The 13,862-nt window shown below is 42.6% G+C and overlaps 2 protein-coding genes across 2 annotated transcripts in view; one reads left to right on the plus strand and one right to left on the minus strand.

Moving 5' to 3' along the window:
• The first annotated feature begins 5,640 nt into the window (after nt 1-5,640).
• c1ql3a (complement component 1, q subcomponent-like 3a) lies at nt 5,641-8,497 on the plus strand. The gene is made up of 2 exons (XM_041184475.1): nt 5,641-6,504; nt 7,072-8,497. The coding sequence occupies exons 1-2, from the start codon at nt 5,920-5,922 to the stop codon at nt 7,249-7,251; spliced, it is 765 nt and encodes a 254-aa protein (XP_041040409.1). The 5' UTR covers nt 5,641-5,919; the 3' UTR covers nt 7,252-8,497.
• Nucleotides 8,498-8,790: 293 nt separating this feature from the next.
• Nucleotides 8,791-13,862, minus strand: part of pter (phosphotriesterase related) — a 38,259-nt gene continuing 33,187 nt past the window's right edge. Inside the window, exons 4-5 of the mRNA XM_041183111.1 lie at nt 11,582-11,722; nt 8,791-9,674 (exon numbers count right to left, since the gene is read on the minus strand). Coding sequence (XP_041039045.1) covers nt 9,464-9,674; nt 11,582-11,722 — 352 coding nt within the window. The 3' untranslated portion in view covers nt 8,791-9,463. The remainder of the gene's footprint in view (nt 9,675-11,581; nt 11,723-13,862) is intronic.

The following is a 13,862-nucleotide window of genomic DNA, read 5'->3' on the forward strand; positions in this document are numbered from 1 at the left end:
ATTCATATTCATATACATATTCATAATGCAATGACTGCTATGACAATGCAGAATTCAATCTATTAAACCTTTTCAGAAGCAATGCATCAAAAGCATCATTCATCTTCATAAAATTCAATTATGCTGATGCAACAATGTAGTTATATCTATCCCAGTGTTTTGCCTCTGTTCACGGGTCAAACTTATAGAAGAGTTCACACACCTCACATTGAAAGAGCATATTTTTCCTGTTACCTTGATAAGCCAATATTTTGGCTATTATCAGTCAGATTGGTGGCACATAAACTACAGAATTTAGTTTTCATTCTATTTTAGAAAGTCCTCTAATCTTTCCTCAATGCAAATCTCTTAGCTTGGGAATCAGTTTCGTGGCTGTCCTTTGCACTGCTTCCAATGCTTCAATTGCTCTCCTTTGGTTCAGTGGCCAGAACTGTATCTAATATTCAGGTATAATCTGACCAGAGAAATCTACAGCTCGATAATGACTATTTCTGACTTGTATTGAATTATTTTTTTTTTACAGTTCAGTGTTCTGTTGGCTTTGTTTAATGCTGCTCTTCATTAATTCAGCACAATGAGTATCAATCTCCAATGATGTCTCGGTATTTTACAATTACATCCTTAGCTTTGTCAACATCATTCACGGAGTAAATATATTTTCAATTTTTCTTCCTATGTGCAGTGCTTTGCATTTTTCTGTGTGAAATTTCAACATCTATAATCTTTCCTCCTGAAGTGTTTTGCTCAACTTGTTTTGCTATTTCTGAGCATCCTCCTCAAATTCCAGGCTCAGTTGGAAATTTGGGCTCAATTGAAAATTTAACATTATATTTCTAAGTCTAAGATATTGATATAAATTATAAACTCAATACCAATCCTTGAAGCAATCCATTGAGTAAGCTTTTCCACCATCATCACCTGCACCCCCCAAGTCTGTGCACACTACAACCTCCATACCCCTGCCCCAGAAGGAGTACCTCAACTAATAAGTATAATAAGTTGGTTTCTACCCTTCAGGATGTTAATTGGATATATTGACCATATGCAAGATCTTCTCCTTCAAAACTTCTGTTGAATGCTTATTACTGTGCAGCTAATTTTCAAATGATGCCATTACTTTACAAGCGATTAATGAAAGAGTATTGGATTTATAGTTATTTTTAGCTTCCTGTCCCATTGAATATGGCTACTTCTTTGAACAGATTTCCATTAGCCCGTACAGTATTCCTTGTAATTATTGTCAATGCCACACAAATATCCTTTGTGGTCTTCAGCAATCATGGATAAATAACTTGTTCTTAGGGATGTATCAGCATTTGTTCTCTTTTAGCTGGTTTAGGACACACATGTAATTTTTATCAAAACTCTGAGTTTAGACTGGGATATCTCTGGGAAGGAAAGTTTGCTCATGTCTTCATGTGACTATATGGAGGATGTAATTTGATCTGCACTAGAGTGATGTTTTTAGCTATATTAGAATGCTTAAGTTGGAGTTTGGTGAGAGAGGGGCTTTTAGGGGTTAATTTCTATCTAAAGTCTAGTCTTTCTTTAATTTAGCAATTAACCAAAAGTTGCTATTTGGTTTGGGAGAATGTGGGTTTTAGTCTAGCTTTAAAACAGGGGCTGTACAGGCTCTGCTTGCAGCTGCAGCTAGTTAATTAGATAACTGGCTTAAAAAGGTTTTCAGTAGCTAGATTAAGAGAGCATAAAAATAGGCTATCTACAGTGCTGCTTTTGTCTGCCCTGGAGTGCTGCTTTGGGCTGCATTAGAATGTGTAATTTGGAGTTTGGTGAGAGACGGAGTTCAGTGAAGAGGGAAGGAGGTGATCCTTTCATTTTCTACCTTTCCTCTACCTACTTACCCGGTCCTTGGTATGTAGGACATGGTGAGTATTTCTTCTGTCCTTAATATTCTCTAAACTAGCAGAAATAAAAGTAGAGTAAATTAAAGGAAAGTCATGACAGGACAGCTTGGCCAAGTGGAATGCTCCTCCTGTGTGATTTGGGAAGTCAAGGACACATCCAGTGTCCAGACCAACCATGTATGCAGGAAGTGTCTCCAGCTGCAGCTATGCAAAATCCACATTTCGAAGCTGGAGCTGCAACTGGAGTCACTGTGGTGCATCTGAAAGGATATCTTCGTGTACAGCATGCACAGTGAGGTAGTCATACCGCACCACCCCACAGACAGAAAGGGAATGGGTGACAGCCAGACATAGTAAAAGCACTAGCCAGTTAGTGCAGAAGTCCGCTGGGTCCATCTTGCTCTGTAACAGATTTTCCATTTTGGATACTACTTGGGGAGACGGTTTCTCAGGGGAATGCAGCAAGGGCCAAGTCCGTAGCACCATGAGTGGCTCAGCTGCATGGGGAGGTGGGGGGGGGGGGGGGGAGCAAAAAGAGTGGGAGAACAATAGTGATAGGCGATATTATCATAAGGGGAACAGATAGACATTTCTGTGGCTGCAGATGTGATACCAGGATGGTCTGTTGCCATTAAGGTCAAGGATATGACTGAGCAGCTGCAGGACATTCTGAAGGGGGAGGGTGAACAGCCAGAGGTCCTGGTCCATATTGGTACCAATGATATAGGTAAAAAGAGAGATGAAGTCCTGAAAGCAGAATATAGGGATCTAGGAAATAAATTTAAAAACAGGACCTCAAAGGTAGTGATCTCAGGATCAGGAATAGGAGAATAGACCAGATGAATGCATGGCTGGTGAGATGGTTTAGGAGCGAGGAATTTAGATTCCTGATGCATTAATTCTGGGGAAGATGGGACCTGTACAAGCTGTGTTTCCACTTAAGTGGCCATTAAACACTTCTGTTGCTGCTTAGACATTTTAATAGTGGTGGCTGGGCCCCCCATCATGTGGGGACACTGCTTGTTGAACCCAGCAGGCCACCCCACAGGCTCCGAGTGTCACCCTCTTTTTGATCTCCACATCAGTACATCCTGCCGTCACCAACCACCCCCTCCCCTGGGCCATCATGACTGGCCCCAATTGCCCCAGACCCCTCCTTGCCTGGTTGGGAGGGCATCCTGCTTCCATGGTATCCTCTCTTTCAGGCGCATTTCCAGAAGTGACCACAGTACCGGATGGCACTGCTGAGGCTGCTTTGCTGTCTGCCCTTTAATTGGATGGCAGCTCCTGGGATCTGTATGTGAAGGGACGGGAGCCCTGGTGGCAACTAATTTGTTAATGGACAGCAGAAATATGTGGTGCAGGGTTCCACAACTGACTAAGGTGGTGTTGCCCCCTGCTTTTGAGCCTGTCGATGGGGCCCCACTGTATTGATAAGATTCCAGGCGATTTTCGCATCTGAAAATTGAAATTTCCAGTCATTTAACTATGCACGTGTGCATTAGGCCCAGTGTGCTCAATAACCCGCAATTATAGGAACTTTTCAAGATTGAATGTGTTCATAGTGATTCCATAAAAATGCATTTAGCCAATCAGTAAATAAAATGCAGGTCTCATTGAGAATATTCCAGGTTTCCCACTCCTGCTCAATAACCAGCAGCCCCTGCTGGAAGTGTTTGCATCTGTCCATATGTGCTTGTGTGTGTGTGTGCATCTGAACTGAGAACAAAATCGGGCTTGGCTGGGATGCGCTGTTTTAACTAATCTACCAACACTCCCTGTGGAGGCTCGCGTATGAATATTGGTCACTTAGGCCAGGTATTCATCATGGAAGCCGACACCCAGAAGAGGTGGAAGCGGAGGGGGGTGGGGAGGGGGTGCGGCGCGGTAGTGAGAAAAATGACAAAAAAGAAGGAAAATTAATTAAAGTCAAATATTTAAATGGTAGAGATTTAGACCAGGTAGCGAGAGAAACTCTTCCACATAAAGTTGTCAGGCTGTGGAATTCACTTCTAGAGTTAGTGGCTGGAGCAGAAACGAGGTCAACTTTCCAGATTGGATTGAATAAACTATCTGGAGGGAAAGGCGGGGGATGGGTATGGGAACAGGAAAGGTAACGCGATTAGGACTAGATCCAATGGACGGTAAATCCACAGAGACTGTTTGGGCCCAGTGTTCTGTTTTTATGCTATGACTTTTATGTAAGTAAATTCTTATTGAGCAAACAGGCAGCCTGATGGCAGAAGCTGTGTGTTAATCGGTACGCCAGTTATTAGAGGAAAAACAACAGGACATTTCCAGTCTATTCTTTAATTAGTTCATGTCACCTGTGTAAAACCGTGGGGCTGAACAAACGAACAGAATAATATTTCGCATCATTTTCCCAAATACTATACTAATTAAACTGGCATTTACCGCTCTCCTCAGCCAAGAGATTGTAACCTGCGCTATCAGAGGGCGGCTCTGCAAAGCTTGGTGAGCATGTGGTATGGTCTGTGTGAAATCTTATCAAACATTGTTCACAATTACACGGGTAAGGTGTGAAGTTTAAAATCCTGTGCCATACTCATATGAGAGAGATGAAGGGAACCGATATTTACACTTTTATCTTGTTCAGCGGCTGACTTGCAAAAAAAAACAACCTCGTCACACAAGGAATCCTTAAATATCGGATGTGGCACTTTGGCAAAATTCTGTATTTATATTCTGCACCGCACCCCCCCCCCCCCCATATTAAACCCGCATAGTAATCTGACTTTTTAACATACCGAAGCCCGTCATTACTGTGTATGAAAGCAGTCTTGACAACGTGTCTGTTTCGAATGAAAAAGTGGATCTTAATTGAGACGTGAGACAGTTTAGATGGTGCTTTACACGAAGCTATGTCTCAGGAAACAAACACAATTTGACATTAAGGTTTTTTTAAAAACCGCCAAGTATTATCAGTTCCGGTCAGCTTTGACCTGGCCAACATGGAGTGGAACAATAATATCAGCACTTGCCTGTGTTCTTCCTATGTGCGGAACTGGGCGGCTTTGTAGCTCAGTCCAGTGCCTGTAAACAGAGGAACTGACATTTATATTAAGGATGAGCGATCGATATCTCTTTGTTCTCTAGTGTCACGGTATATGACCTTAACAGATCAGGTAAGAATGTGAAGATAGTGCCGGTAAAGTAGCCTTGCATATCGATAGACATTGTTAAATATTTCTGCACAGTGTACGGCACTCACTCTACAATACTATACGAACTCATATGCATCACTGATTTGGCAGGCATTTTATAAATATATATATATATATATATATATGCTCCCACGAATGACAGGGGCCATTAGACTTTCAAATGAGCTTCCCCCGGTGGGAGGCTGCAGTTAGCCTTCTAGTCAGATTACTGCTCGGTGAGAGGCCACGCAGCGTTTCAGTCTGGCTGTGTTTCGGACTGTGCTAACTGTGGTTATTTTTGTTGTTGTCTCTTTGGCTCTTTCAGATCTGCTCTGATCGCTGGGGCTGCGAGAAGGAACTTTCAGTGGCTGTTCATGAATCATGAGTCTGTGAGGTGCAACAGGTAGCCCACGCCTTAGAGTCGGCGGCTGTGCCGAAATAGCTGGGAGGTGTCAGCTGGACACATTGGAGAGAGAAGTCGATCGCCACTAACTCGATAAGGACTGAGGAAACCTTTTTTTTTGGCGTGTGCTTTGAGATGATTTGTTCTTCGACTCACACGTGAATCTAGGATCGGGACAGGTGGAAGCTGGCTGGAGGCGTGAGAGGAAACTGCTTCCAGTCGGTGCCCTCGCTTAAATTCCAGGCACTGTCTCCCAGTGCCCTCATTCAGCAACTTCAGCCTCGAACACCTCCGAGCTGCCTGCTGGCACAAGGCGAGTGAAGCGGGCGGCCCGAAGTGCACTGTCAAAGCCTCCCCCGTTTTTCTCCCTGGTCCAGGTTTCTACTCAGCCATCACCATTTCTTCCAAAGGCAGGCAGGACGATCGCCCCCCTCTCCCGCGGGTCGTCCGCAAGAAGCGACTGGTGGCCGCGGCGGTGGGGGTCCTCATGGTGCTCCTGTTGGTCATCCTGATCCCGGTGCTGGTCAACTCGGCCGGTACCTCCGCCCACTACGAGATGCTGGGGACCTGCAGGATGGTCTGCGACCCATACGGGACCAAAGCCACCACGGCAGCGGCGGAGACAGTGCGAGATCACAGCGTGATGCCCTTGCCCACCTTCATCCAAGGACCCAAAGGGGAGCCCGGGAGATCAGGGAAAGCCGGCCCGCGGGGCCCGCCCGGGGAACCAGGGCCCCCCGGCTCCATCGGGCCACCGGGAGGGAAGGGGGAGCCGGGCAGACCGGGGCTACCCGGCCTGCCGGGACCTCCCGGGCCAAATGCCGGGGCTATCAGCGCCGCCACCTACAGCACAGTGCCCAAGATCGCCTTCTATGCCGGCCTCAAACGGCCACACGAGGGTTACGAGATGCTCAAATTCGACGACGTGGTTACCAACCTGGGGAACCACTACGACCCGACCACCGGCAAGTTTACCTGCTCCATCCCGGGGATTTACTTCTTCACTTACCATGTGCTGATGAGGGGAGGGGACGGCACCAGCATGTGGGCAGATCTGTGTAAGAACGGCCAGGTGAGCGACCCTTTCAAACAAGTTTCACAAAGTGCGGGCAAAGTGATCATTGGCTCTCTTGTGCAAGAGCCTTGTGCTCCTCTTTAACTCAGTGAAGGTAGGTGTGTACACACAAGCCAGGCCGGGGGAGTTTCCAATTCGTTGATGAATTTGTACGACTCCCCAATGAATGAACCTTCTGATTCCCGCGTTCAGTAGGTATATGTCCATATGACTTGCCTGTAGTGTCAGGCTCCCCGGGAAGGTTCAGTTTAGGAGCCTGAGTGTTGTGTTTGTGGGTAACGTTAACTTTAAGAACGAAGCGATTGACATGATTGTGAAATTCCTCACCGACATTAATCGGAGAGGAGCAGGTAAATGTGTTTCAGTTGGAGTGGGCAACCGGCTGTGTTTCAGAGTTCGGACCCATCGATCCCATAAACCAATTGACGTAAATAAACAGAGATACAGCTAGAGCAGGCTAAACAAGACGGATCTTGATAAAATGCATCAGATAAAAGGAAACGACTCAGCGGCTATCGGTGCCCTTTGGTAATAGCTGTTATTTTCGTCTTGCACTTTCCGCAGGTTCGAGCCAGTGCAATTGCCCAGGACGCCGACCAGAACTACGACTATGCCAGTAACAGCGTGGTGCTGCACTTGGATGCAGGGGATGAAGTCTATATTAAACTGGATGGTGGCAAGGCTCACGGCGGTAACAACAACAAGTACAGCACCTTCTCTGGATTTATAGTCTACGCGGACTGAGGGAAGGGCGAACAAATAAAGAAGCAGCCAAATCAAATCACCTCCTGCGTGAAGGACTGAGGGTGGGATTCCCACGGCGTGAAAAGATCACTGCAAAAACCAAGTGGACGGTCGCCAGATGTGCTCCGTACTTCTGGATACAACCAGCCGTTGTTTTTGTTTTTGAAAAAATGCTTTTTGAAACATACCTGCACACCTCGAAAAGACCATGTCTTATCTAAATTGGCTCAGTTTGGGTTAGTCCACCCAAAGCAATTTCTCAGTGTTAGATTGTGTTTGTGAGAGGAATTCTGTCCAGTACTGAGCACAGTGGTCAGTTTATAAAACCTCAAGATCGTGTGGGGGGAAAAAAAGCAAGATTTTCAAGTGTTCCTCATTCTCTGATGCTTTGACATATTGAACTCACAGCTTTATCCATGCAGCACCCATTTGGTTGTCGTGACTAGCCATTTCTCTGCTTGGAATACCACATTAATCGCTGTGGCGAGCGACGATTTTCTAACAACTATTATAATTGCATTGTTAAATGAGTATGCTGCTGTTTTTAATAAGGTCAGTGTTTGCCTTCAATTAGAGTCATTCATTTAACAATCACAAATTAATATAAAGAATTACGTGCGTGCAATAGATACTGTGCAGCTTTCTGATCGCTGTGGCATGAATTTCAAATTCGATATATCCATGTATATGCAATAAGATGCCATAGATTTTTAAAATAAATCTTTTGATCATAGAAGTGTTAAAGTATTCAATATTTTCGTGCAACGCCTATGAATTTAGCTCTTTTACATTGATTCGATTGCTCACATTTTGATTATCAGTTAACATTTCTTATCACAATATATGACCTTATTAGACGTAATAAGTAAATGGTTCAAACCATTCAACCTTGCAGGTTCCTTCTCGGTATATTTGATTTAATAAGATACATTCTACCTGTCTGATGAGCAATTTCACCACACATAACTGATGATCAAGTGCGGTGGTATTCTACGTAAGAACCTATCATATAATGTTAGGGCAGTGTTAAAACGTGCTTCCAGCTTTAGGTCTCTATCTTAAATTCAGCAGAAATAAATAAGATATTTTGCACTTAATTACCTCCACAACTAACACTTCCCCCCCCAATTTTGTTTAGGATTAGTCTGGTATAAGGCAGGCATTTGCTTTTCCCCATTTAGATTTTAATTTTACGCGGCGTATTAAAATAACTCAGTTACTGTTTTGGGGCCCGGGTTACTGTTAAACAATGTTGCTGTTCATTAAAAGAGAATAAAACATCTTCAAACGTCTGGTCTATTTTGTTTTAAAGTTCGCGTTATCCTTGATTTGATGTAAAAGTGGTATTGCTTTACTATGTAAATATCAAATTCTACACTGTCCAGGGACATCATATCTTACACTTGGAGTCAGAGGTTAATATAAAAAGATATTATTTTCCCTCAATTAAATTTCAATCAAGTAGTAAAGTAATCTTGAGCAACAGATGCACTTTAAACTTTAATTTCCTAGTGAAGGCTTGAGACAACCAGACTGTTCCTTATTTCAAATGAATTGTTTATTAGGATTCGATTGCTCTTTGCGCTGAAACATGGTGCTAATATTTAAATATGATAGTTATCGATCGGAAACAAACACCAAGCTCAATCATAAAACGAACATGTATTATTAAACACTATCAGTTTCTCGGGACGATTCAGAGTGCTTTGCAACCAACAAGTAACTTTTAAGCCACTATTGTTATGTAGACAGAAACCTTGCATACATTTATCTTCCATGCATGATTGACGTCTGCCTTGGCCCTGGCAGCAATTTTAACACGCCGTGGGATGCAGACAACAAATCGAGAACTTATCGCCCAAGTCAAATTAGCCCCAAGTGGGTTGCTTAATTGCTCTAAATCGTTTCTTATTACGGAAAATGCTGCAACAAATTGTATGATGTGCCTCATTACCTTTACTCGACGTTCCCTTATCTGCAACTAAACAGTAAAGAGATATCGCAAAACAAGCACTCCACATGATGTTGCAAGTTCATCGTTTTTTTCCCAGCTCCCCAGCGCAATCCAACACAGGCTAAGAAAACTTCATTTCCTTTATGTGTTATGAATTAAGATTTTATAGAGAATCAACTATAAATCAGTCTCTTGGAAAGCATAGAGATTAAAATCAACTGTAAATTACTTTCAAAGAATCAGCTAGTGTCTATTTAATTATTTGAACGTTAACCAACGTTTCGGGTTTTCCACTAACATCTTGTCGATGGCAGACTGGGAGAGGCCTCGCTGCTTCATTTGCGGAACGATGTTGGTGAGGATGTGGGAATAGCCGTGCCCTCCGTACTTAGTTAACCTGTTCTTGGTGTGAATATCGTGGGCCATCAGCACGTTGTCTCCGTAACCCTCTTCAACCAGCAAACGGATACTGAAAATACAAATCTATACTGGTCAATTCAAGTCAGGACGCTTGTCAGCTTTCAAGCTGCAATACACTTCTTACATTCTTTCTGGAACTTGTTTTGCATAATGGTCAGGCAGAGTAGCTCTCCTCAAGCAAAATGTATATGGCACAGGAACTCGAACCACTTAACTAGAATAACCTGCATTTATATGCACCTCTAATATAGGAAAGCGTCCCAAAACGCTTCACAGGAGCACTGTCAAACAACATTCGGCACTGAGCCACATAAGGGCCAAATTAGAGCACACGACTGAAAACTCGGTCAAACAGTTGGGTTTGAAGCAGTATCCTAAAAGGGGGGAGAAATAGAAAGACAGAGGAAACTCCAGAGTTTAGGGCCTGGTCAGCTGAAGGCATCACCAACCAACAAAGAGCTATGCACAAGAGGCCAGGATTGGATGGGAGCAGATATTTCAAAGGGTTGTAGCACTGGAGGAGATTGCAGAGTAGGGAGGGGTGAGATCAGGGACAGATTTGAAAACAAGGACGAGAATTTTAAAATCAAAGTATTGCTGAACCTGGAGTCAATATTGGTCAGCAAGCACAGGGATGATGGATGAATGACACTTATTTCCAAATAGGATATATGAGTAGCAGAGTTTTGGATGTGCTTATGTTTACCGAAGGTAGAATGCAGGAGTGAATTAGAATAATCAAGTCTAGCGATAACAAGGACACGAATGATGGTTTCAGCAGCCGATAAGCTGAGGCAGGGCGGAGTGGGACTTTTCCAATGACTCGACTTCTGAAGCTGCTTTACCTCCTTCACTCGCCCCTTGTAGCAAAACAAGAAACACCAGAACGATTTACCTCCTGTCAGATTAGGAGATTTGCGTTGTGAATGTTGAATTAATCGATGGTATCAAAAAGACAATAGAATTTAGAAACAAAAACGCCCACTTTTTTTGGTAAAAGAAAGGCATTATTTATTCTTGGGGCAATGCAGTAAATGCAGAAATAGCTCACAAGCTTGTTGAATATATTCAGGTAAACATTCCTTTCAGTGGTAAGTATTATGTTGCAGTAAAAACAAGCAGCAAGTCGCAATGATGGAATGAATGATAAATAACCAAGGCAGCTAGGGATGGGCATTAAATGCTGGGCCAGCCAGCGACGCCCACATCTCGAATGAACATATATATATAAAAATCCAGCCTAGTTCAGATCACGGTTTCACAGATATTGTTTTACCTTTCCGTGGAAATTTACTCTTTACAACTTTTGCTTAAAGTGTGAGGGCACTCTCGGTGACAGTTTCATAATAAGGCGAAAGTGAACTTTTCTTTGAAACATGACGCCTTCTTGTATTCAACACGTTGACATATAGCGAGTGTTGAACTGAATTGGTTTCCCACATCAAAATAAAGCTGATCTACCAAACAGCGAGAAGCACCAATCTGTCCTAGGGATTCGCGTCTCTTTTGCAGCTAACAGCCAATGTGTTATACAAAGTTTTCTGATTTCAGAATTTCGCAATAGGACACTGTGGAAACTCTAAGACTCGTTCCAGTGTCGTGTCCTTTAAATTGAGAATTCGCACTGTTAAGTTTCATTATTCAAATATTATAACATAAAATTAGAAATGGCAGTTTACTTTGTGGATAATACTTGACAATAGAAATTAATTGAAAGGTAATTAATATATTTATATGTATATAAATGTGTATTAAGACATCGACCTTCTTTAAAAGCTCCAAGAGCTATTCTCGTTGTCGAGAATTCGAGAAGGAAATGTTAATAAAAATGGTAAAAAAAAAATCAAATACATCTTTAGAATTTTATATCGATATACATTCTAACTCAATAAACTAACACATATTTCCCATAACACAATAAAAGCCATGCGACACCTGTTCGAGGTATCTACCTACCGATGGATCCGTTCAATGTCACAGGGCATATCCACGGTAGGGCAAAACGAGTAATTCAGCAGTTCAAAGCCGAACAGATCATACTCCAGGTAACTTCCCAGTTTGGCAAATTCGAGCAGTTTGTCCTGCTCAAGTATGGTCCTATCAAAAACAAATTACATATGAAAATGAATGTCTACACCATCGTTTCAACAGTGAACCTTACTCCAGTGCATCGCCCAGTGGTCCCAGTGCCCTTTAAGGCTAATATTCATTTATACACTCTTTGCCGCTCATTGAAGAGCATTTTGCATGTTTCAAAGGGTACGTGGGCTCCAATGTAACACCATATCAACCCAAATTTGAAAGGTTAAACTGCAAAATCCCAGCACCATCCGTCCGAACACCGGATTCTGCCACATCCCTCCCAAGCTATGAAGTTTTGCTGAGCGGACTGATCAGTAAATGATGCTGACCGGGTGGAGTTTATCATAGGAAATCAAAACAATTATCTCCATCTTCAATCTAAACATAGTTGAAAAGGTTTCTGGTAACACATACTGAGCCGCCTGGACAGTGCTGTGAATTTTTTTCTGTATATTTACAGAAGAGTTTGCACATCCTTGAACGCACAGTTTGCTTTCTTACAACATAATGATTTTGAAAGCATGGGTGAAAACCAATTTGTCAAAATTTTCATGGCTTGGTGATACGATTATGAATAAGTGGAACTAATCGACATCATACAGCGTTAGGTTACGAGGAGAGAGGTATGAACAGCAAGTGCTGGAATGTGACACGCCGATGGCCGACTCCAGGAACCAGTTCTCCAGCAATGGTTCGATTCCCGTAATCTTATGTTAGTGGACGAGAAGCACCTTGTACTTAAAGAATTATAGTGTTACTGAAAATTCATCCAGCTACCAGACGGTCCTTGCAATCCCAATTAAGACGGGTTTCAGTGTCCTCTTGATTTCAGTAACATCCAATTTAACGCGCCTGCATGCTTCTCTTTCGAATAGCGCTAAACAAATTGAAATAGTCAAGTGGCAGTGACTCAGCAAATGGAGTAACCCACACAATACCAGATATAAATCTGGCATGAACAATAACCTCAACACAATAACTAAAACAACAGACGAACTGTTATTTGTCCTATAATATGGTCCATTACAACAAATATAACATTTGGCCGACATAGTCCGGGCCAGTGGTGTGACATCTCCGGTTCTTTGACATGCTTAAAAAAGGTCTCTTGCTCCTAATCTCAGTATGGTTCAAAACCATTAACATTAAACACCAGAAAATAGTCATGTAGATGACATGATAAATTCGGAATGAGGAAACACTGATGAACTATCATCTATCTGCCCAGAAGCAACTCGTCTACCTATTTTGAAATTTCCAAATGTTTCAAAATGCATCCGCGGTTTTTGCCTTCACTATTCTTATGGGTAGCCCATTCCAAGTGCTGATTACTCTCTGCCTTAAAATATAAAATTACTGTTTACCAGTATCGAGCCCTTGTCTTACTATCACAACTTGATTTGAAGTAACATTCCAGGTTAACCTTTTTCTATATCATTTACCATTTTGTATACCTTCCACAATCGCCTCCGACACCCCCTTTCCAAACTTAAAAACAGATTTTCCTCATAACTCAAGATCATAAACACCAAGAACCTATCTCATGGCTCATCTCTGTATTGCCTCTAGTGCTTCAATATTTGCCCTGTGTCTCAACACAATGTAAAATGCACTCTGACCAAAACACTCTGATCATTACTGGCTTGTTCCCTACTCTTTTGATTATGTAGTGAATGCTATAGTTGCTTTGTTGATTGCTGCTGTGCACTTTTAGGCTATGAGCAATGACACAACTATGACTTGCAGGTCCTTGTCCTCTTCACCTGTTGCAATTTCAATGCTATTCATTCACTAAGTGTGACGCTTATTTTCCCATCTGATGTGCAGTCCTTTGTGTCTGCATTAAATTTCATCTGCAATCCTTATGTCCACTCATACTGTGCCCAGCTCATTAGGTAAATTCAGGGTAAACTCTGGGAATGGATAAGGCACTAATTGAGGGGTAGAAACTAATAGACACTGATTAGAGGAGTTACCTGATGGTAGTGGAGGGAAGTGGAAGGGCGGAAGAGGTGTCCCAGAGCTTGGTATTGTACTGCTACTGTTTCTCATTTAAATAAATGACCTGGGGTCAGAAACTCAATGCAAGCTGGGTGGTGCAGTGGAAGTAGCTCATACATTACAAAAAATGGGTTGCCAAAGTCCTTTATGAAAT

Source organism: Carcharodon carcharias, chromosome 3 (genome assembly GCF_017639515.1).
Source record: "Carcharodon carcharias isolate sCarCar2 chromosome 3, sCarCar2.pri, whole genome shotgun sequence".
Lineage (NCBI taxonomy): Eukaryota > Metazoa > Chordata > Chondrichthyes > Lamniformes > Lamnidae > Carcharodon > Carcharodon carcharias.

Bases quoted from the DNA above. Each gene is read 5' to 3' on its own strand.
- c1ql3a (XM_041184475.1), top strand. From the start codon at position 5,920: ATGGTGCTCCTGTTGGTCATCCTGATCCCGGTGCTGGTCAACTCGGCC. The intron at 6,505-7,071 runs GTGAGCGACCCT...CACTTTCCGCAG, and splicing joins ATCTGTGTAAGAACGGCCAG to GTTCGAGCCAGTGCAATTGC.